Source organism: Vicugna pacos, chromosome 9 (assembly GCF_048564905.1).
Source record: "Vicugna pacos chromosome 9, VicPac4, whole genome shotgun sequence".
Classification (NCBI taxonomy): domain Eukaryota; kingdom Metazoa; phylum Chordata; class Mammalia; order Artiodactyla; family Camelidae; genus Vicugna; species Vicugna pacos.
The window spans coordinates 31,864,305-31,887,515 of record NC_132995.1 but is presented as its reverse complement, the minus strand read 5'-3'; the positions used below and the strand labels follow the sequence as shown (position 1 = coordinate 31,887,515).

General features: G+C 41.4%; 1 protein-coding gene and 1 long non-coding RNA gene across 3 annotated transcripts in view; one reads left to right on the top strand and one right to left on the bottom strand.

The window, feature by feature from the left end:
• Positions 1-6,237: 6,237 nt before the first annotated feature.
• On the bottom strand, positions 6,238-22,915 carry LOC140698129 (uncharacterized). Its single transcript, XR_012075639.1, has 4 exons — positions 22,745-22,915; positions 9,264-9,360; positions 8,211-8,295; positions 6,238-6,353 (listed from the first exon to the last, which is right to left on the bottom strand). It is a non-coding gene; the product is annotated as an uncharacterized lncRNA (long non-coding RNA).
• Positions 19,965-23,211, top strand: part of LOC140698128 (liver carboxylesterase-like) — a 23,128-nt gene continuing 19,881 nt past the window's right edge. Inside the window, exons 1-2 of one of the 2 annotated variants that reach the window (XM_072967384.1) lie at positions 19,965-20,084; positions 22,891-23,098. In XM_072967384.1, the coding sequence (XP_072823485.1) occupies positions 20,033-20,084; positions 22,891-23,098 (260 nt within the window). In that variant the 5' untranslated portion in view covers positions 19,965-20,032. The remainder of the gene's footprint in view (positions 20,085-22,890; positions 23,099-23,211) is intronic. The other variant, XM_072967385.1, reaches the window with a different exon arrangement.

Genomic DNA, 23,211 nt, shown 5'->3' with positions numbered 1-23,211 from the left:
CATTCTTCTTTTTTTCATTTAATTCAGAATTTTATATAGGGAAGAATAGAAGAATTACTTGGAGAGTTCTTCCAAAATCCATTGCCCTGCCACACCCTAGTCTAACCGAGGCATAATCTTTTTAGATGGGACATGGAAATCTGTATTTTCAGTTTGTACATATTCAGTGCTCATCCTGAATTAGAATTCTGAGCATTAATAGTGTGGCATATGTATTTTCCAAGTTACTAGAGGGTCTTCAAAAAATCAACTTTTATGGGGAGTGGCCTAGATGGCAGAGTAGGAAGACCCAGATTTCACCTACTCTCACGGGCACACCTAAATTACAACTATACAGAGGAACTATCAATGAGAGTGATAGCTGACTAGCAGAAAATATTTTGTGTAATTAAAGATATAAAGAAAGAACTACAGTGAGATGGGTAGGAGGGGCAGGGATGTGGTATAGTCCAGATCCATACATACCCTTGGGTAAGGAACCCACAAACATTATGATTGCAGAGATTCTCCTCAGGAGTGAGGGTGCAAGCCCTACATCAGAATCCCGAATCCAGGGGTCCTGTACAGGGAAGACGAGCCTCCAGAACATTTGGCTTAGAAGGCCAAGGGGCTAACTTTTATGAGAGCCAGAGGCCTAAAGAAAATAGAGATTCCACTCGTAAGGGGACACACACAAATCTCACATACTCTGAGACCCAGGGCAGCAACAGTAATTTGAAAGGAGCCTGGGTCAGACTCATTACAAAAGGTCAACATTACCCTGATACTGAAGCCAGACAAAGATACCACAAAAAAAGAAAATTGCAGGCCAACATCGCTAATGAACATAGATGCAACTTCTTCAACAAAATATTAGTAAATCGAATTCAACAGTACGTTAAAAGGAACATACACTATGTCCATGATCAAGTGGGATTTACGCCTTGTGTTCAAGGGTGGCTCAATATCTGCACATCATCAGTGTGAAACACATCAACAAATTGAAGAATAAAAATCATATGGTAATCTCAATAGATACAGAAGGAACGTTTAACAAAATTCAACATACATTTGTGATTAAAAACTCCGAACAAAATGGGTATAGAGGGAACAAACCAACATAATAAAGGCTATATATGACAAGCCCACAGATAACATCATATTCAGTGGTGAAAAGCTGAAAGCATTTCCTCTAAGGTCAAGAACAAGACAAAGATGCTCACTCTCACCACTTTTATTTAACTTAGTACCAGAAGTCTTTGCCACAGCAGTCCAACAAGAAAAAGAAAAGGAATCCAAACTGGAAAGAAAAAAGAAGTAAAACTGTCACTGTTTGCAGATGACATTATGCTATATATAGAAAAGTCCTGAAGACACCACTAAAAAACATTAGAACTAATCAATGAATTCAGTAAAGTTGTAGGATACAAAAGTAATATACAGAAATCTGTTGTTTCTATACACTAAACATGAACTAACAAAAAGAGAAACTTAGAAAAAATTCTATTTACAATCACATCAAAAAGAATAAAATACCTAGGAATAAATCTAATGAAGAAGATAAAAGACTTTTACTCAGAAAACTATAAGGCACTGATGAAAAAACTGAAGATGACACAAACAAATGGAAAGATAGACCATGCTCACGGATTGGAAGAAATGATACTATTAAAATGACCCTACTCTCCAAACCAATCTACAGGTTCAACACAATTCCTATCAAAACACCCATGGCATTTTTCACAGAACTAGAACTAATATTTTTAAAATTTGAATGAAAACACAAAAGACCCAGAATAGCCAAAACAATATTAAGAAGGAAGAACAAAGCTGGAGGTATCATGCTCCTGAATTTCAAACTCTAGTACAAGGCGACAGTAATCAAAACAGTTATGATACTGGCACAAAAAAAAAAAAGGCATATCAATGGAACAGAAGAGAGAGCGCAGAAATGAACTCACACTTATATGGTCAATTAATCTAGGGCAAAGCAGTCAAGAATATACAATTGTGAAAAGACAGCCTTTTCAATAAGTGATGTTTGGAAAACTGGATAGCTACATGTGAAAGAATGAAACCAGACCACTTTTTTTCTTACACCATATACAAAAATAAAATCAAAATGGATTAAAGTCTTAAATGTAACACCTAAAACCATAAAACTCCCGAAAGAAAACACAGGCACTATGCCCTTTGACACTGGTCTTAGCAATATTGTTTTTGGATCTGTGTCCTCAGGCAAGAGTGACAAAAGCCAAACTAAACAAATGAGACTGTATCAAATGAAAAACCTACTGTACAGTGAAGGAAACCATCAAAAAAATGAAAAAGCAACCTACTGAGTATGAGAAGAGATTTGCAAATGCTATGTCTGATAAGGGGTTAATATTAAAAATGTATAAAAACCTCATACAACTCATTATCAAACCAACACAATCCTATTTAAAAAATGGGCAGGGAACCTGAATAGACACTTTTCCAAAGAAATCCTAGAGATGGCCAACAGGCCCATAGAAAGATGCTCCACATCAGTCATCATCAGGGAAATGCAAATCAAAACTACAATGAGAATGGCTATCACTAAAAAGGCAAAAAATAACAAGTATTGGTGAGGCTGTGGAGAAAAGGGAACCCTCATGCACTGTTGTTGGGAATGTAAACTGGTGCAGCTGCTGTGCGAAACACTATGGCGAATCCTCAAAAAAATTAAAAATAGAACTGCCATATGATCCAGCAGTTCTACTCCTGGGTATTTATCCAAAGAAAACAAAAAACACCAGTTTGAAAAGATATATGTACCCCATGTTCATTGCAGAATTATTTACAATACGTAAGGTATGGAAGCAACCTAAGTGTCCATCAATAGATGAATGGATATAAATGTGAGATACACACACACACACACACACACTCAGCCATAAAAAAGAATGAAGTTTTGCCATTTTTAGCAACATGGATGGACCTAGAAGTTATTACGCTAAGTGAAATAAGTCAGACAGAGAAAGGCAAATACCGTATGACTTCACATATATGTGAAATCTAAAAAACAAAACAAATGAACAAACATAACAACATAGAAACAGTCATAGATACAGAGAACAAACAGGTGGTGGTTGGGTTGGAGGGAAGAGAGGAATGGGGAGAGACATTAAGAGGTACAAACTTCCAATTACCAAAAAAAAAAATTAGTCACAGGTGTGAAACATCCACTGTGGGGAATATAGTCAATATTATATGTTATTATATATTATGTATACTGTATTCATACATAATGTAAGTATGTATTATTGTATGGTGACAGATGGGAACTAGACCTATCATGGTGATCTTTTTGAAATGTCTAGAAATACCAAATCACTATGTTGTGTAACAGGAACTAACGGTGCTGTAGGGCAATTACATTGCAAAAACAAACAAGTAAACAGAGAAACTAACAAACTCATAGAAAAAGAGATTGTACTCATGGTTACTAGAGACAGGTTGGGGAAGGGGATTATATGAATGTTGTTCAAAAGTACAGACTTCCTGTTATCAGACAAATAAGTACTAGGTATGTAATGTATAACACAATAAATACAATTAACACTACTGTATGTTACATGTGAAAGTTGAGAGTAAATCCTAAGAGTTTCCATCACAAGGGGAAAATTGTCTATTTCTTTAATTTTATATCTACGTGAGATGGTGGATGTTCACTAAACTTCCTGTGGTACTCAATTCATGAGACGTGTAAGTCAAATCATTAGGCTCTACACCTTAAACGTATACAGCGCTGTATGTCACTTATGTTTCAATAAAACTGGGAGAAAAAAACCGGCTTTCATACATGCCTGATGTGGGTATATCACCATCTCTTTAGCCAACACTGTGCTCCTGGGCATAATTTGATGAGCTACTTTGGGAATAAGAACTTTTACCTTATAAAACTATATCTAAATTCTGGACTTGCAGATCCACTGAGTCAAAGACAATGCCCTTTTAAAATTATTCTCTTTATGTTCTACAAATTCACTTCCCTACAGGGCTGCATCACTTCATGTCAGCAATACAGGTGCATGTATTTCACATTCACTTCTGCTTTCTCATCATTGTAAAAAAAAAACGCTTACGTACCTTCTTATTGTAAATTCAACAATTTGCTTTTTTACAGAAAAACCCCCTCTTTTTTTTTTTTTTTTTCAAATAATCTTGTATTTAAATTACTAAATCAACCCCAGGCAAAACTTAAGAGGCAGCCCAAATCGGCCTTCGCCTGTGGATTTCCTCTCGTCCAGCAGAGGGCGGCATTGTACAAGGGGAAGAATGCTTCCCTCAGGCTCCTGGGATGCCGGTGATGTGACACTGTAGAACTCAGAAGGAAAAGAAAACGGTACAAAGTAGTTAATGTTATAAACCAACACCATTAATCATTATCCTTCTTCCCTGTAACATTTGGAAAGGGGAACAGTACAATCTATTACCTCAAAAATCTGACTGAAATGATTAAACTCACAGGAAGAAGAGCGTCTGGGGCCACCAGTTTTTTCTTCTCTAATTTTTGGACTTTCCCATCAAGTCCTGAGGAGCCCGCCTCAGACAGGCAGGAAGTAGTTCCCTCCCCTGTGGGTCCCTGTTCCTTCTACTCTTCCCGCAATTGTCTGTTGACTCTGGACCTTTCTGCCCAACCCTGAAAGTCCTATTCTCCTCCCTCTCAGCCTCTGGCCTGGGCTGCCAGTCAAGAGTCGCCCCCAACAGAGGTGGGACAGGGTCGGGGGCAGGCTCAGGCCCTGCGCTGGGAAGCTGCCCTGCCTGGTGCTGCCCCAGGGAACACATCTGCAAGAAGAACCTCCCTTCCCACAGCTGAGACAGACCCAGCCCGTCACAGACCTTGTGCTCTGCTGGAAGTGTGTGTTAAGTGTGCACCTCATTTTACTCCCTGGGAAGGGAGGAGTAGGGAGGGAAAACCTAACTTGTCACTTGATTGTGTCCAACAAGGGAATTCCTGGACAGAGAGATTGGTGTTCTCCATGGACATACTGGAGCTCAGGATGGAGAGGAGGACACACGCCAGCAAAGGTGTCGTGGAAGCTCAGCCATGAGTATGCACTGGTAATTCTCATAGTATTTCAAACTTTCCATCATTATTATATTTGTTATGATGATCAGTGATCTTTGATGTTACTATTGTCATTGTTTTGAGGTGCCAGGAATCATGTTCATATAAGACGGCAAACTTAGTGAATAAATGTTGTTTGTATTCTCCACCAATAGACCATTCCCACTCCCCCCACCTTCTCAGGCCTCCCTATTCCCTAAGACAAGACAATATTAACATTAGGCTAATTAATAACCCCACAATGGCCTCTAAGTGTTCAGGTGAAAGGAAGAGTTGCAGGTCTCTCGTTTAAATCAAAAGCTGGAAGTGATTAAGCCTAGTGAGAAAAGCATGTTGAAATCAGTTAGGCTGAAAGCTAAACCTCTTGTGCCAAACCATTAGCCCAATTGTGAGGGCAGAGGAAAAGTGAGCTTGAAGGAAAATAAACGTGCTTCGCCAGTGATCACACAAATGATGAGAAAGCAAAACATCCTTATTTCTGATTTGGAGAAAGTTTCAATGGTCTAGATAGAAGCTCAAACAGCCACAACGGTCTCTTAAGCCAAAGCCTAGTTCAGAGTGACACCCGAACTTCCTTTAATTCTATGAAGGCTGAGAGAGATGGGGAAGCTGCAGAAAAAAAGTCTGAAGCTAACAGAGGTTGATTCATGAAGTTTAAGGAAAGAAACTGCTTCCGTAACATAACACTGTAAGGGGAAGCAGCAAGTACTGATGGAGAAGCTGCAATAAATTATCCAGAAGGTCTAGCTTGGATCACTAATGAAGGTGGCTACACTACACAACAGATTTTCAATGGAGACAAAGCAGCCATCTGTTGAAAGAAGATGCCACCTTGGACTTTCAGAGCTAGAGGGGAGAAGCGACGTCTGGCTTCACAGCTTCTCTCATTAGGGGCTAATGCAGCGTGTGACTTGAAGTTAAAGTCAGTGCTCATTTACAATTCTGAAAATCCTAGGGCCCTTCAGAATTAGTCTAAATCTGTGGATTTCATGTATGTTCCAAATGTCCAGGGTGGATAATAACCTAGCTCTTGGTTGTCTCTCAATTCTTTGTGAGTGTCTAAGCAGCCTGACTTTTTCCTGATAGGTGCCAATTGTCGAGGGTACCAAGACTTTCTGATTTTTTTCAGATCCATGAGGGGGCCAGAAATACAATACCTCTTGCCACCAGAGCCAGACATTCCATGGGTGTCCTCTTTATGGGCTGAGTGTGTCTGCTGGCTTGGGTGGGGCCACAGGAGTAGTGGAGCAGGATGCTTGCCCAACAGGGTTTGGTGAAACTGTGGGAAACAGCACAGGTGCAGGGGACTTACCTGACTGGCTTTTGTGGGGCCACAGGAGTGGCACAGGGGTGAGGCACTTACTTGGCCAGCTTTGATGGGGGTCCCTGATGCTAGCAGGTCAGAGGGAGAGTGCAAAAATGGTGTCCGCCAAGCTGATGCTAGCAAGGTAGAGGGAGCAGCCAAAAGGGTGCCCTCCAGAGCCTTTGTTCCCAGAGAGCGTCTCCACAGGTCCCTGCCCGTCTGGCATAAGCTTTAGGATTAGCAAGTAAACCTTCTTCACATATGGTCAAGGTACTTTTCAAACTGCTGCTTTTGTGCTGGTCCCAGGGCAAATGAATCTGCATGCGTATACTTTAAGACTGGATAAGGTGTGCATTTATGAGACCCCTCCTGCTTATGAGTCATTATACTAGGGGTGGGGTTTTGGAAAAGCTTGAAGCATCAGGGAGATTATACATGTTAAACAAAATGGGTTTGGCTTCAGGCTTGGTAGATTTCAGCCTACCAGCCACTCCTGCAGAGTCATTATGAGCCAGCAATGGGCTTTAAGACTACAGCCATTTACAGCAAGGTCTGGGAGTGGTTGTCTGTTTGTGGAATTGTGGGTATCACAAGTGGGCATGTTTTGAACAGTGAGATTGGGAGAATAATTTAGCCCTTCTTTTTATAGTTTGCTAAGACACTACCCTAGAATCTCCACAGGCTAGGAGCCAGGGCTGTATTCCCAGGTTGGAAAGGCCAGCTGGTTAGGGCAAGAGGCTAAATGGTTATTTCTTGACAGGTGTGTGTGTATGAGCATTTGTGCATGCTAGTGTGAGTGCATGTGTGTGTGAGTTTGTATGTATGTATTGGTGTGGTAGTGATTAGAAACAACCTTGTTTTCTGCTTAGGAGGACCACCTGGGTTGTCTCATGTGGATAGAAATAGGGGTGCTTTTTATTAGGGTACTCATGTGACCCATGTTTCTTTCCCAGATAAAAGTAAAAGAAGAACCCCAGATCAGGTCAAACTCCATACAGGCAATCACCTCTGAGGGCTGACTCTACTGCTGTCACAGACTCTCACCCCTGCCACAGGGCTCCCACTCACCGGCCTGCCACTGTGGCTAGAATGAGTGCAAATGAGCATCCTTTTTAGAATTTGGGTCTCCAGAAGCTTCACTTCAGCTATAACCCATGGTCTTAGCCAAGAATCCATGAGTTTTTCTAGGATTGTCTTGTGTTTTATAGCTACTGGTTGCTTAACTCTCTCATGTCAATATTGGTCTGTCCTGGACAAAAGCAATCTGGCTAAATGACATTGTGAAAACAGTGTGAGCATGAAAAAGGTACATTTGTTTCTTAATGCACTGGCCTGGCTAAAATTTTAAAATAAGACTATACAGTCTCTCTGTATCTGTCTAGGTGTTTATGTGTATCTATATGTGTGTGTGTGGTAGCTGTGTGTGTATTTTCTACCTCTAGACAGTATTTCCAAAATTTGTAAAAAAGAGCTCTATTTAATTGGTTTAAGGAAAATTAAGTGCTTATATAGGTTAAACTCTCAGAAATATAATAGAAACTAGCCCAAATGTTTCTCAAGTTCATATGATCTAAAACAACTTTTAGTAAATAAAAGTTTAAGTTTGTTGGGTTTGTTAGTAGACAGATCTTGTGCTACACTGAGAAATTTACTATGAAAAATCATGTTTCTAAAAAATACTAAATAAATTTTTAAATTTAAATAAGTTGAATGAGTTTTAATATAATAATAATAAATTGACACAAAATTAAAGTTTGGGACAGAGAGAAGCAAGATGGTGGAGTAGAAGGACGCTTGTAGCTCACCCTCTCCCACAAATACACCAAAACTCACATCCACGGACCCACTCAGCCAACCAGAGCACCTGCTGAACTCCAACAGAACGTCGCCCTCTTCAAAAGACAAAGACGCCAAAAATCTGGTAGGAGAAAAGGAAAAAAGAAAGAAGAAAAAGCAAAACAATGTGGGACTGGCCCTGCGGGGAGGGAGCGGCAGAGGAGGACTAGCGCTCATTCACTGAACCTCCCTCTCTCCAATGGGGTGGCCAGAGGGACGGAGGGAGAGCCTCCGAGGCTCAGATCTGCCCCGAGCACCCCTTGACTGACAGAACCAAATGGGCAAAAGGGTCCCTACGACACCCAGCCCGAGACACGAGCCAGCAGGTGGGGCCAGGATAGGCGGCCCGAGCCGGGCGGAGGACTGGGGCGGCTGCATTGAGGCAGCCCTGGGGGACTGCAGGGGGCTGCGCACCGTGGCTGGGAGGGGATACGGAGCAGAACAACCTGGGCCCCCCATAAATTGTGAAAAAGCAAAACAACATGGCTGGTGTGCCCTAGGAGAAGGGGCGCCATAGCCTTTGTCTCCTCAGACCTGTGCCGCCATTACTGGCGCTTCTCACGAGAAGAGAGGCGGGGCGCAGCCACAGCCGCCATCTCCTCCTGCGCGCAGCGCCCGTGCCGGAACAGGACTGAGCCCTGAATCCGCACCCGGGGGCTCCGCAACCTCTTACGCAGGACTGATACTTGTTTACAGCCCAAGGCAGATAAGATCTTTCTGCTCTGGCACCTCAGAGAACACCCTCGGCCAAGACAAACAAGCTGAGATTTGGCAAGGAGCAGGGGCAGGGCTGTTCCACCCTCTTCCCGAAGCCCACCTCCAGAGCACCCACCGGAGGCGGAGCGGGCAGCTGCACAGAGCAGCGGAGTGACTGGTGCCTGTAGAGGGTAGGCGGGCGGCCACCCACCTTCCTGGCAGGAACACGGCACCTGACTGCGGTGCTGGGAGGGGGCGCGATCCACCCACCTCCTCCCTGCCGCCAGCACAGCATCTGCCTGTGGCATCTGGAGAGCGAGTGACCCACCCACCCACCATGAGGGAGAGAATCACCTGACCCAGTGTTGGGAGGGGGCGCGATCTTCTTGCTGACAGGCACTGGGAGCAGCACAGAGGAGGGCACCAACGGAGGGCCTCTGGAAACAGCAGGCTGAGTTTGCAAAACAGGGCAAAGACAGAAAGACTTCTCAATAAAACCATTAAGAGTGCACGGTCTCCAGGAGAACACATCCTTTTTTTAAAATCTTTTTAATATCTGTTTTGTTTTCTATTACCTTTTTAATCTTTACTTTTTAAACAGTTGTATATGTTTACAGTTTTAATCCCTTTAAATTTTTTCTTTTAAAAATTTTTAATTAATATTATTTTTAAAAACCCACCTCATTTCATTTTTAATTCTCTTGGTTTTGATCTCCTGTTATTGATTATTCACAGGTTTCAAATATTGTTTTTTTTATTTTTTTCTCCTTTTTATTAAGGTTTTTAAAAGATGTCTCAACTCAATTGTTTTTCTGCTTCAACTTGCTCTTCTATTATTGATTATACACTGTTTTCAAACCTTTTTTTCTCCATTCTTTTAAAATTCTCCCTCTCTCTTTTTTAAATTTTATTCCTGCATAGGCTTTAGATAGATAAGTAAATAAACTCCTTAAGGACCACAATAGATAACCGATACTCCTTAAGCCACAGTGCCAGAGAGATATGAGCAATATGAAGGCAGAGGAACCACTCCCAATTAAAAGAGCAAGAGAAATTCCCTGAAAGCATGATCAATGAAATAGACATTGGTGGCCTACTAGATCAAAATTTCAAAAAAGGACTGAACAAAGTACTGAAGGAACTAAAAGAGATAGTGTTTAGAGATATAAAATATGTCAAAAACGAAATTAAAGCTATAAAGAAGAGCCAAGTAGAATTGGTAAACTCAGTGGCTGAAATGAGAACTGATCTAAAGGCTGTACAAAGCAGGCTAGATAATGCAGAGGAACGAATAAGTGACCTAGAAGACAGGACAACAGAAAGCACTCAATCAGAACAGCTGAGAGAAAAACAAACAAAAAACAATGAAAACAATATAAGGGACCTATGGGATAATATAAAGCATGCCAATCAAACCAAAAGCTGGTTTTTTGAAAGAGTAAATAAAATCAATAAACCTCTGGCAAAATTCACAAAGATGAAAAAAGAAAGAGCACAAATAAGCAAAATAAGGAAGGAAAATGGAGAAATTACAACAAATAACATACAAATACAGAATATCATACAAGAATATTATGAAAAACTATGTGGAACCAAAATGGATAGCCTAGAGTAGATGGACAAGTTTCTGGAAACATACAGTCCACCAAGACTGAATCAAGAAGAAACTGAACACTTGAACAAACTGATCACTAGAAATGAAATCGAAATAGCAATAAAAAACCTCCCTACAAATTAAAGTCCAGGGCCAGACGGCTTCACTGGGGAATTCTACCAAACATACAAAGAACTCATACCAGTCCTTCTCAAACTCTTCCAGAAGACTGAAAAATAGGGAATACTCACAAACTCATCCTGTGAAGCTACCATCACCCTGATACCCAAACTAGGCAGACATCACCAAAAAAGAGAATTACAGACCAATATCACTGATGAACATAGATGCCAAAATCCTCACCAAAATATTACCAAATAGAATCCAACAACACATAAAAAAGATCATACATCATGACCAAGTGGGGTTCATCCCAGGGACACAAGGACGTTTCAACATACACAGATCAATCAATGTAATACATCACATCAACAGAAGAAAGGACAAAACCCACATGATTATCTCAATAGTTGCAGAAAAACCTTTTGATAAAATTCAACACCCATTTATGATAAAAACTCTCACCAAAGTGGGTATAGAGGGAACATATCTCAACATAATAAAAGCTATATATGACAAACCTACAGCCAGCATAGTACTCAATGGTGAAAATTTCAGAAGCTTCCCACTAAAATCTGGGACAAGACAAGGCTGCCCAGTATCACCACTCCTATTCAACATAGTCTTGGAAGTACTAGCCACAGCAATCAGGCAAGAGAGAGAAATAAAAGGGGTCCAAAATGGAAAAGAAGAGGTAAAAGTGTCACTATATGCAGATGACATGATGCCATATATAGAAAACCCTAAAAATTCCACACAAAAACTACTAGAAATAATCGAAGAATTCAGCATGATAGCAGGTTACAAGATTAACGTTCAAAAATCACTCGCATTTCTTTACACTAATGATGAATAAACAGAAAAAGAAAGTAAAGAAACAATCCCCTTTAAAATAGCACCCAAAGTAATAAAATACCTAGGAGTAGATCTAAACAAGGAGGTGAAAGACTTATACATGGAAAACTATAAAACACTGATGAAGGAAATTAAAGAAGACTTTAAAAAATGGAAAGATATCCCATGCTCCTGGATTGGAAAATTCAATATTGTTAAAATGGTCATACTGCCCAAGGCAATCTACAGATTTAATGCAATCCCTATCAAATTACCCAGGACATAGTTCACAGAACTAGAACAAATCATAATAAACTTTATATGGAACCACAAAAGACCTAGAACTGCCAAAGCATTACTGAAGATAAAGAAAGAGGCTGGAGGAATAACTCTCCCAGACTTCAGACAATACTACAGAGCTACAGTCATCAAGACAGCATGGTATTGGTACAGAAACAGACATATAGACCAGTGAAACAGAATAGAGAGCCCAGAAATGAACCCACAAACTTTTGGTCAACTAATCTTTGACAAAGGAGGCAAGAATATACAATGGAATAAAGACAGTCTCTTCAGCAAATGGTGTTGGGAAAACTGGACAGCAGCATGTAAATCAATCCCTTACACCATACACAAAAACAAACTCAAAATGGATCAAAGATTTAAACATAAGACAAGATACAATAAATCTTCTAGAAGAAAATATAGGCAAAACATTATCTGACATACATCTCAAAAATGCTCTAGGGCAGTCTACCCAAGAAATAGAAATAAAAGCAAGAATAAACAAATGGGACCTAATGAAACTTACAAGCTTCTGCACAGCAAAGGAAACCATAAGTAAAACAAAACGACAATCTATGCTATGGGAGAAAATCTTTGCAAGTGAAACCAACAAAGGCTTGATTTCCAGAATATATAAGCAGCTCATACGACTTAATAAGAAAAAAAAAAAAAAAAACAACCCAATCCAAAAATTGGCAGAATACCTAAACAAGCAATTCTCCAAGGAAGACATACAAATGATCAATAGGCACATGAAAAAATGCTCAATATCACTAATTATCAGAGAAATGCAAATCAAAACTACAATGAGGTATCACCTCACACCAGTCAGAATGGCTATCATTCTAAAGTCCACAAATGACAAATGCTGAAGAGGCTGTGGAGAAAGGGGAACCCTCCTACACAGCTGGTGGGAATGCAGTTTGGTGCAGCCACTGTGGAAAACAGTGTGGAGATTCCTCAAAAGACTAGGAATAGACTTACTATATGACCCAGGAATCCCACTCCTGGGCCTATATCCAGAAGGAACCCTACTTCAAAATGACACCTGCACCCCAATGTTCATAGCAGCACTATTTACAATAGCCAAGACATGGAAACAGCCTAAATGTCCATCAACAGATGATTGGATAAAGAAGAAGTGGTATATTTATACAATGGAATACTATTTAGCCATAAAAACTGACAACATAATGCCATTTGCAGCAACATGAATGCTCCTGGAGAATGTCATTGTAAGGGAAGTAAGCCAGAAAGAGAAAGAAAACTACCATATGAGATCGCTCATATGTGGAATCTAATAAATAAATAAATAAATACATACATACATACAAAACAGAAATAGACTCATAGACATAGAATATAAACTTGTGGTTGCTGGGGGATGGGGGGTGGGAAGGGACAGACTGGTATTTCAAAATGTAGAATAGATAAACAAGATTGTACTGTGTAGCACAGGGAAATATATACAGGATCTTGTGGTGGCTCACAGCGAAAGACAATGTGACAATGAATGTATGTATGTCCATGTATAACTGAAAAATTGTGCTCTACACTGGAATTTGACACAACATTGTAAAATGACTATAACTCAACAAAAAATGTTTTAAAAAATTAAAGTTTGGTTTTCTCACTGTTAATAAGACAAAGTTTTATTGGACTGCTGGTCTGCTCTTTATAAGAGATTGTGAAAGGTTTTCCTTTATCTTTTAAAATAATCTGCCTAGAAATAAAAGATCTTGAGTCCTGTTAAAATAGTCACCTATGTTCCATATCGCCTTGGATTTCTTAAGTAAATCTAGACCTCCCAATAGTGAAAGAGCTAAGGTTTGCTCAGAATATGTAACCTTCTGTATTTGTCTGAAAGGTCTTTGTCACTTTGGTTAGATAGATAACTAAGTATTGTTTTACAGTGACCTGTTATCCTGTTTGACTGAGTGCTTTAAAATCTTTTGTTATTTTTGATAAACTTCCCCCAAATCAAATTCTAAATGAAATCTTTTGACCTCAAACTAACTTTGGGATTTTCTGGAGGGCTCCTGGAATGCCTTAAAAATTTATTCTCTCTCCTTATAAAAAGAAAGATGTTAAATCAATTAGGTTTTTACTTAACATATTAAATTACATGGGGAAAATTGTCAAAAAGAAGTAATATTACGCTTCTTAATGTTGTATTTATATTGGTATATATTATACATGTTCCAGAATTTGTATGAAATTCCTAAAACTCTGAGATGTCTTAATATAATGTTATCACTTATAATTCTAGTTATTATATTAAAATGTTGCATGTGTCACAGAAATAACCAAATTTCCATGCCAATGGTACTGTAATGAATTCCAATAATATCTCTGTTTATTTTTGGTCTTTTGCCTTTTACAGATAGTTATTGTTTAACTCTGATGCTTTTGTGTTCCTACAAAAGTGTTTCATCTTCAGAGAAATTCATAGAAAGGATTCTGACAAGTACTCTAGATTCCTGATGACTTTCAGATCATACCACCAAACTGGGTAAGAATTTTCAGAACTCTAAGGAAAAACTGGATTCATAAAACTGCTAATAAATAATCAAAATCAACAAGAGTTAATTACATAGGACTAAATGAACCGATAACGAACATTATAAATTTTGATGACTTTTTGTTTGAAATGTCACTGGTTCTCTTTTTTTTTTTCCAGGTTTAAGGCAACTTTTTTCTTTTCTCTTAAAGCTACTAACAATTTAACAAGTTATACCTTGTGAACAAAGATGAAACATTTATTTTTCATCCCTACCAGAAATTCTTCTGAATTTTCTCCAAAATTCAGAAACTCTTGAGTATTCTTTTCATGGCCATATAGTTTGTCATTTGCATAAATTTAATAAGAATCTGTTTTCCTTGTAACAGAACACAATAACATTGGCTATGTTACCAAGTCTTTGACTAGAATATCATATTTAAGAGAGATGCATAAAGGCGCAAATATGACTGGACAACTTCAAGGACAAAAAGTTGGCCTGGTGCTTTGCTTAGAGTTCTCAGCAACCTTACCAGGTGAGTAAGGAAGATGACTTCCTGGCAGGGTCAGGAACCTCAAGGAGAGAGAAATCCACCCAAACTGTAGGTATTGCAAGCAAAAACTGAAGGTGAATGCTTGGCTTGGCTTCTTGACCTGAGAGGCTTTTTAAGAGTTCAAGCTGAGATTTCTCATGAAAAATGCCAATGAAGCAGGCTTAAAAAGAGCTTATATGCAAATTCTATTCTCGCTACACTTTGGCAAATAATCAAGCCAAATTTAATGCAAACAAATTGACTTTTACTGTGATTATCCTTAGAAAAAAGAAATGGGGGTGGTAGTAGAGAGAAAAATTACCTTTGCATCTTTGCTTATATCAGATCCTAATCCTGTTAATTGCCATTGAGGTTCTGTTATATGCATGTAGATTGGACTGGATCCTGAATTCTTCTAGCTTCCTCAAATATCTGGCTATGACTCTCCAAACTCATGTTTCCAATTTCTCCCACCCTTCTGATTTGGAATCACTAAGAACAAAGACTGCCCGTGGAGCTCCATGGAAGGGACTATACCAGGTTTTCCTCACTACCTAGATGACAGTCAAACTTCAGGAATTGAAACTTAGATACATATGTCACAGCTGAAAAAGAACCCACGGTATCTGGTCCTGTACAAATGCTGGGCACCCTCAAATCAAACTGACTAGGATGAGAAGCAGCCAACATCAAGGTAGACTGCTTCCACCAAAGATGTCAGATCAAGACTTCATACTTTAACTAAACATGAAATCTTTGTTCTTCTCTTTCTTTCCTATACTCTGGTATTGGCCTGGAAAGATAATGCCATTATCTGTGTCTCCAAGGCCATTGCTGGGGGGGTGGTAAGTTTCCAGACTGCTGGATTTGTGATTAAAAAAAAATCTTATCTGTCCATAATGCCAGGGACACCCCAGTCCATTCCTTTGTCTCTGATTAACAACCCTAAACTTGGGAAACCTTGTGTCCAGGCTCTGCAAAGAAAAGTACATGAGGCAAGGTTAACTGGAATAAACCTGCCTGTGTGGTGAGCACATCCTTTTACTGGGCTCCACGGCTATCACTTTTCCAATTCTGAGCTAAATATTCAAGTAAGAATTACCAGGAGGCATTCATTTTTCAGGATTTGCTTCCTTGGATGGGGCTTACTTCCCTGGTTAGGAGTAAATGTAAACAAAGCTATGACCAGGAAACTCTCCTTAATTCTTGAAAGTATTGTGGAATCTGCTGCTAAAGCAACAACTGCCCAACAAAAACCCTTAGACTCTCAGGCCAAAGTTATTTTTGATAATAGAATTGCCCTTGATAATCTTTTAGCTGAGCAAGGTGGTCTCCGTACTGTGGCCAACACCACCTACTGAACCTGAGTTAACACTTAGGAGGAAGTAACTCAGATACACAAGATCAGTTACATAAGAACACTTGGCCTAAAGAGGTGACTCCTTCAATGAGTTTTTCTTGGGCATGTTTGATTTGGATTGGTTTCAGTCTTGGGGACCACGACTCTGGCATGCACTCCAAACACTGAGAACTGTCCTGCTTATTGCAATCATGGTGCTCTCCATAGTGCTTTGTATTCTCTCAAAAGCTTTAAATACATATTTGCAGCTGCTAAGCACCAAGCAAATGGTCTCCCTAAGACTGTAATGTCAGAAAGGAAGCAAAGAGAATGACCCACTGAAGGATTGTGAATGAAGCCATGACGTATGCCTGTCACGGGGATTAAGCAAGAACATCGTGAGTTATGGGTACCACACAAAGGATCTGCAAAAGTTGTGGCTGGGAGCTAAGAGTGATGCTGGTGCCTTAGATTTTGATCACCTCTCTCAGTTAAGCTGAGAGTTTGATTAAAAGAGGAAAACTGTTGAAAGAAGAAAGGAAGGAAGGAAGGAAGAAAGAGAGAGAGAGAGAAAGAAAGAAAGAAAGAAAGAAAGAAAGAAAGAAAGAAAGAAAGAAAGAAAGAAAGAAAGAGAGAGAGAAAGAAAGAAAGAAAGAAAGAAAGAAAGAAAGGGAGAGAGAGAGAGAAAGAAAGAAAGAAAGAAAGGGAGAGAGAGAGAAAGAAAGAAAGAAAGAAAGAAAGAAAGAAAGAAAGAAAGAAAGAAAGAAAGAAAGAAAGAAAGAAAGAAAGAAAGAAAGAAAGAAGGAAAGAAAGAAAGAAAGAAAGGGAGAGAGAAAGAAAGGGAGAGAGAAAGAGAGAAAGAAGGAGAAAGGAAGGAAGGAAGGAGAGAGAGAGAAAGAGAAAGAGAGAAAGAGAAAGAAAGAAAGGAAGGAAGGAAGGAAGAAAGAAAGAAAGAGAGAGAGGAAGAAAGAAAGAAAGAGAGACAGAAAGAAAGAAAGAAAGAAAGAAAGAAAGAAAGAAAGAAAGAAAGAAAGGGAGAGAGAAAGAGAGAAAGAAGGAGAAAGGAAGGAAGGAGAGAGAGAGAAAGAGAAAGAGAGAAAGAGAAAGAAAGGAAGGAAGGAAGAAAGAAAGAAAGAGAGAGAGAGAAAGAAAGAAAGAAAGAAAGAAAGGAAGGGAGAGAGAAAGAAGGAGAAAGGAAGGAAGGAGAGAGAGAGAAAGAGAAAGAGAGAAAGAGAAAAAAAGAAAGGAAGGAAGGAAGAAAGAAAGAAAGAGAGAGAGAAAGAAAGAAAGAAAGAAAGAAAGAAAGAAAGAAAGAAAGGGAGAGAGAAAGAGAGAAAGAAGGAGAAAGGAAGGAAGGAAGGAGAGAGAGAGAAAGAGAAAGAGAGAAAGAGAAAGGAAGGAAGGAAGGAAGAAAGGAAGGAAGGAAGGGAGAAAGAAAGAAAGAAAGAAAGAAAGAAAGAAAGAAAGAAAGAAAGAAAGAAAGAAAGAAAGAAAGAGAGAGAGAAAGAGAAAAAGGAGAAAGGAAGGAAGGAAGGAGAGAGAGAGAAAGAGAAAGAGAGAAAGAGAAAGAAAAAAGGAAGGAAGGAAGGAAGAAGGAAGGAAGAAAGAAGAAAGAAAGAAAGAAAGAAAGAAAGAAAGAAAGAAAGAAAGAAAGAAAGAAAGAAAGAAAGAGAGGAAGACAGAAAGGGAGGAAGAAAGGGAGGAAGAAAGAAAAGAAAGAAAGGCAAAATGCAGTCACTTGTGCCAAGCCCACATCATCAAATGAAGATTTAGCACCTAACCTAATTGTAGTTTCAACCTTCCCCAGGAATGTAATCTCAACCAGTCAGTCTAGAATTTCTTGGTCAGCTCCAGTGAGGTAATACACCTAATAGACCCTCTTGTCCCCCAAAAGAAGGTGACCTTGCCTGAAATCATCCTTTTTGTTTCTTTGTTTATGACTTCCTTGTCCTATGCCTCCTCTGCCTTTAAAAACCTTTCCTTTCTACTTGCTAGATGAGATGCTGTTCAATTCATGAATCACTTGATAAAGCCAATTAGATCTTCAAATTTATGAAATAGAATTTTGTTTTCAACGTGGGATACTATACATGATAGGATTTTTAAAAAATATTTATTTTATTAAAATATATTTCACATACCATAAAATTCACCTTTTTAAAGTGTACAATTCAGTGGTATTAGTATACTCACAAAGTTGTGTAACCATTACTATTATCTAATCCCAGAAAATTTTCATCACACCCAAAAGAAACCTCAGACCCATTCAGGGTCATTCATTATACATCTCCTCCCCTAGCCTGTAGAAACCTCTAACCTACTTCTTGTCAATATGGATTCACTTGTCACGTACCTCACATATGTAGAATCATACACTGTGTGGCCTTTTGTGTCTGCCTTTTTTTTCATTAGTATAATGTTTTTAAGGTTCTTCCACATTGTATCCATACTTTGTTTCTTTTTAATGCCTGAATAATGTTCTGTTGTAAGGATAGATCATGCTTCTTTGTCCATTCATTGGTTGATGGACATTTTGGTTGTTTCCACCTTCAACTATTTTAAATAATGCTGCTCTTGGAGAACAAGTTTTTGCATGGACATTTTTTCAATTACCTTGGGTACATACCTAGGAGTAAAATTACTAGGAAATTATGATAACTCTAAGATCAATTTTTGAGGAACTGTCAAATAGTGTCCCAAAGTAGCCATGCCTGTTTTGTCATCTTGTTTTTTCCTTCACAATAGGTCATGACTCTTTTCCCTTGTCCATAAGGAAATGTGCATCAATAGTTTGTGTGAATGCATAATATTTCCTTAGCCAGCTAAGTATCAGTATCAGAGTGTATTTGGAGAATTCTCTATTGTTGGCTATTATTGGACACTTAATGATTCTCTGAAACAGGCTTTGTGCATCTTCGTTGTGTCCCCAGCAGGTAAACGACACTTAGGTTTACCCGGAGCACTTTGTGTCCCTCTGTTTTGGTGCTTTCACGTTGTATAGCAAGTCACTTCCTCCCCCATCTATCTTATCTATTACATGATGAGCTTCTCTGGGTGGTAGAACATGTCTTAAATTTTTCTTTGTATCCATACTACCTAGCATGGAGCCAGGCATTTGGTAAATGTTTGGAGAATGAATGAATAAGTGGAATAATGAATAAATGGCAGGATGGATGGGTGGTTAGAGCCAGGGACTCTGGAGAGATGGAGTACCTTTACTGTAAGAACATTCTGTCCAAAGATCTCTGCCTGGAGAGTTAATGAGTTCCCTGCCCCTGGAGGTGTGGGACAGGAGGCTGAATCACTTAGCAAAAAGATTGAAAAGTTAATCCAGGCGTCAAAAGGAAGAGGATGAAATTTAGGATGCTTCCAAACTTGAAAGCATGGAACTCTATGAGACAGAAGCTTAAGGAAGCTAAGAGACTTGCTGCTCCCAGGTGAGCAGCTGTGGGGCTGGGAGTCTCCCTGAAAGTCTTCAAGTTCTTCTGAGGACCCTAGACCAAAGCCTCCCCTTGTCTAAAGCATCTGTATGCTTGTATCTACCTTTGGGAAGCTCACAGCGCACCAAGGTTAGAGTCCAGGAAGGGAGAAATGCTTATGAGACAAGTTATTGAACGAGTCTTGTGGGTATCTGTAATCAGAGAGTTTAAAACAGGCTCTTTGATAAAAGAGAGTAAACTCTGAGAGGGTGTGACTTGGCGGCCCCAAGAGCCACTCACTGGGATCTTTGGAAGAGGGGAGAGCTTTTCTGTTGTCTTCTGACTAAGCTATTGAGCTACAGGGGAGGGAGCTGGGGGAGGGAGCTGGTGGAGGGAGGTGGGGGCGGAGCTGGAGGGGGGCGGGAGTCGGGGGGCGGGACCCGAACAGTCCTCCGAGGGCGCGGAGACCTGCCGGCACAGGCGTTGCTGTTCTTCCACGATGTGGCTTCTTCCTCTGGTCTTGACCTCCCTCACCACTTCCAGGGCTTGGGGTGAGTCCTCCCGAAATGCGAATAGCGGGGCACCATTGGAAATCCTTGAGGCGGGGACAGGGCAAAAGAGTGACAGGCCGGTTCCGCAGCAGCATTCCCTCGTTCTCAGGACTCTGAGACAGGCCCGTAGGAACCCGGGCTGGTGGGTAAACACTCGCAGGTGTTTTAGCAACTAGCTGACCTCGTGCGTCCCTTGACTGGACTTTGCCGAACTCCGTATGCTTGTCTCTTGATTATTAGTTGGGATATGGCCAAATGATGGAGGGTGAATTAGCAGGATATTAACATCGACTCTGACGCCAGAGTGTGTGGGTTCGCATCCCAGCTCAGTACTTACTAGCTGTGGGTCCTTAGGCAAGGGACTTCTCTTTTCTAGGCCTTCGTTACACATTTCTAAAATGAGAGTGACAAGTCTAACTACTTCATTGGGCTGTTGTGAGGTTGCAATCAGCTATTGTTTCTAAACTGTGTCTGGAATGGAGAAAGTGCAAAAAAAGGTTTTCATAAACAAAGGGCTTATTTTAAAATATAGTGTATTAATAGACAACTGAGGTGTCCTAAGGCCGACAGATCAGGAGCCAACTGCCACTGAAATGATAGCTTGTTGCTCTCAGTTCCCTGGAGGAGGGGCAGGTGCAACCATGCTGGGCCACAAGGAGGACCGGGGGGCAAGGGAAAGAGGGAGGAATCTGGGGCAAGAGACTTTATCTTGGTTGCTGTCAGGGAAGGAGACCAGATGAGCGGGTTTAGGATTGGCAACTAGCCAGTTGCAATGGGCTGTGGGGCACAGGGCCCACCCACACTTGTCAGGTACTTGGCCTGGAGTGATCAGGGTAGGATGATGGTGGCCTGGAGTGATCAGGGTAGGATGATGGTGGCCTGGTGTGTGAGAGCCCAATAAAGAAGGTGGATGAGGTACAGGCTCTGGCGTGCTGGAAGGGAAGCTGATTCCTATCTCTAGGGAGTGGCTCACTCTAGGAGGGGTAGTCCCTCCAGAGTCGGCAAGACCCCAGATGTCAAAGCATCAGGATACAGAAAATAAAGGCATGGGGAATGCAAGGGGGCAGCAAGGGACCTAGAATGCACCTGTGCCATTTTATAGATGGAGAAACTGAGACTCAGAGAGGGAAGTGGACTTGACCAAGGTCAAGTGGAATATTGTGCTCAGGAATGTCTCTCTGTCTCCTGAATCCAGAGCCAGTGCTCTGGCCATCAGTCCCCTGAGAGTCCGGGCCCCAATTGGGTTCTACCTTTCCCCCAGAGGCGTGTGTGACACTGAGTGTATGAGCAGAGTAAGAACCAAATTAGGAGTGGGCTACCCCTTACTGCTGGTTACCCCCTGACAGGGCCGTGCCATTTCCACCCTGAGAAAGTCCATGCTGGCTGCCTCCATTGCCTCAGTTTCCTCACCTGTAAAATGGGTATATTAATGCCTCCCCAGCAAGGCTTTTGTGCAGACTTGTTGAAAGGAACTGGAATGACCATGTGGCACAGAGTAAGTGCTCAGTTCATAAACATTACATATCACACGAGGGGTCACGTCTGTGGTACCATTATTGCTTGCGCCTCTCAGCCCATCACCTCATTTGCACCCTTGCCAACTGGGCTTCTGTCCACCTCATGTCTCTTCAAGGTTATCACTGATATTCTTCTATAAGACCTTTTCTGTTCTGGCCACATACTTTGATGTTGACCTTTTGTCTGTATCTAAAGGGGAGCAATTGGGAGGATGAGATGCTAGAAATCATTTCCTGTTGTGATGCTTAAAAAAGTGAAGCTATTGAGGACAGACAGGAGAAGACCTGAGGGACAGGCATGAACACGTGTCCCTAAGGTCACCTGCACGGGAAAGTGTAGGATGGTCCCAGAGCAGGTGGAGGCAAGCCTGGTGTGGAATTTGCAGGGAGATGGGTTTCACTCAGTGAGAAAGAGCCATCTGCTGCACAGACAGAATCTGACGGCAGCTCCCTGGGGAGGGCCCTGCTCAGAGCCCCCTCTTGTGTCCCTCTGCTGTACTTCAGAACAGATCACTGCTGCTCATGTATAAACTGAAAAATGTCCGAATCACTGGCCTGGCATCCGAGACCCTGTAAACTATCTCATTGCCGGATTATGTTCCACTGCCTGTTCCCCCACCTGCTCCAAGAGGGCCCATCGCTCCCCAGGCAGCCCTTGCACTTTGCTGTCCCAGGGCCTTGCCGCTGCTCAGTCTCAGCTCCAGCTTATACCTTTATACTCGCTCTCCCCCTCTGCCTTTGTCACTCCTTCCATCCATCCAAGGTCATTGCCTCCATGATGCCACCAGTCAGAGGGCCTCCCTCCCCCTTCTGTCTCCTGTGGGACCTTACTGGTACCTGTCCCGGGACAACACCCATTTCCACCCCAGCAGTAGGGCCAGGTGTGCATGTGTGTGGCTCTTTCTCCCTACAAGGTTCACACTCTGAGAAGAGGGGCAGCTTATTTTTCATTCAGTTTCCAGCATTCAGCTAAGCACCGGGAGCCAAAGGGTAATGTTTCCAGAGGCTCCTAAGAATGGAAATTGACTGCCTTTGTCGTTCCCAGCCCCTCTCCTTCTTGTTTTATTTTTCCCTGGATGCTGATATACCTCCAATTCCAGTTCCCTCCCTCAGGCAGCCCCGTGAGCTGGAAGGACAGTTCACCTCGTCTCTCTTTCACATAAGAAGCAACGGGGGCCTGGAGAGTGGAGGGGACTCATTCAAGGTCACATGCAGAAAGTGGCAAGACCCCCTGGAATCGAGTTCAAACCTTCACCAGTGACGTGTCCTCGTTTGCTCTCAATGTCCAGCAGGGCAGCCACCCTCGCCGCCCGTCGTGGACACGGCGCAGGGCAGAGTCCTGGGGAAGCACGTCCGCTTAGAAGGACTTGCACAGCCTGTGGCCGTTTTCCTGGGAGTCCCTTTTGCCAAGCCCCCACTCGGATCCTTGAGGTTTGCCGCGCCGCAGCCTGCAGAACCATGGAGCTTCGTGAAGAACACCACCTCCGACCCTCCTATGTAAGCTGGGGTGTGGTTTGGCGTCTCTCGAGGGGGATGTTAGCCTCCAAAGGATGCAGGTTGGAGCCAAGGCAACCCTCTGGGTGGCTCATACTTTGTTCTGGAATCCTCAA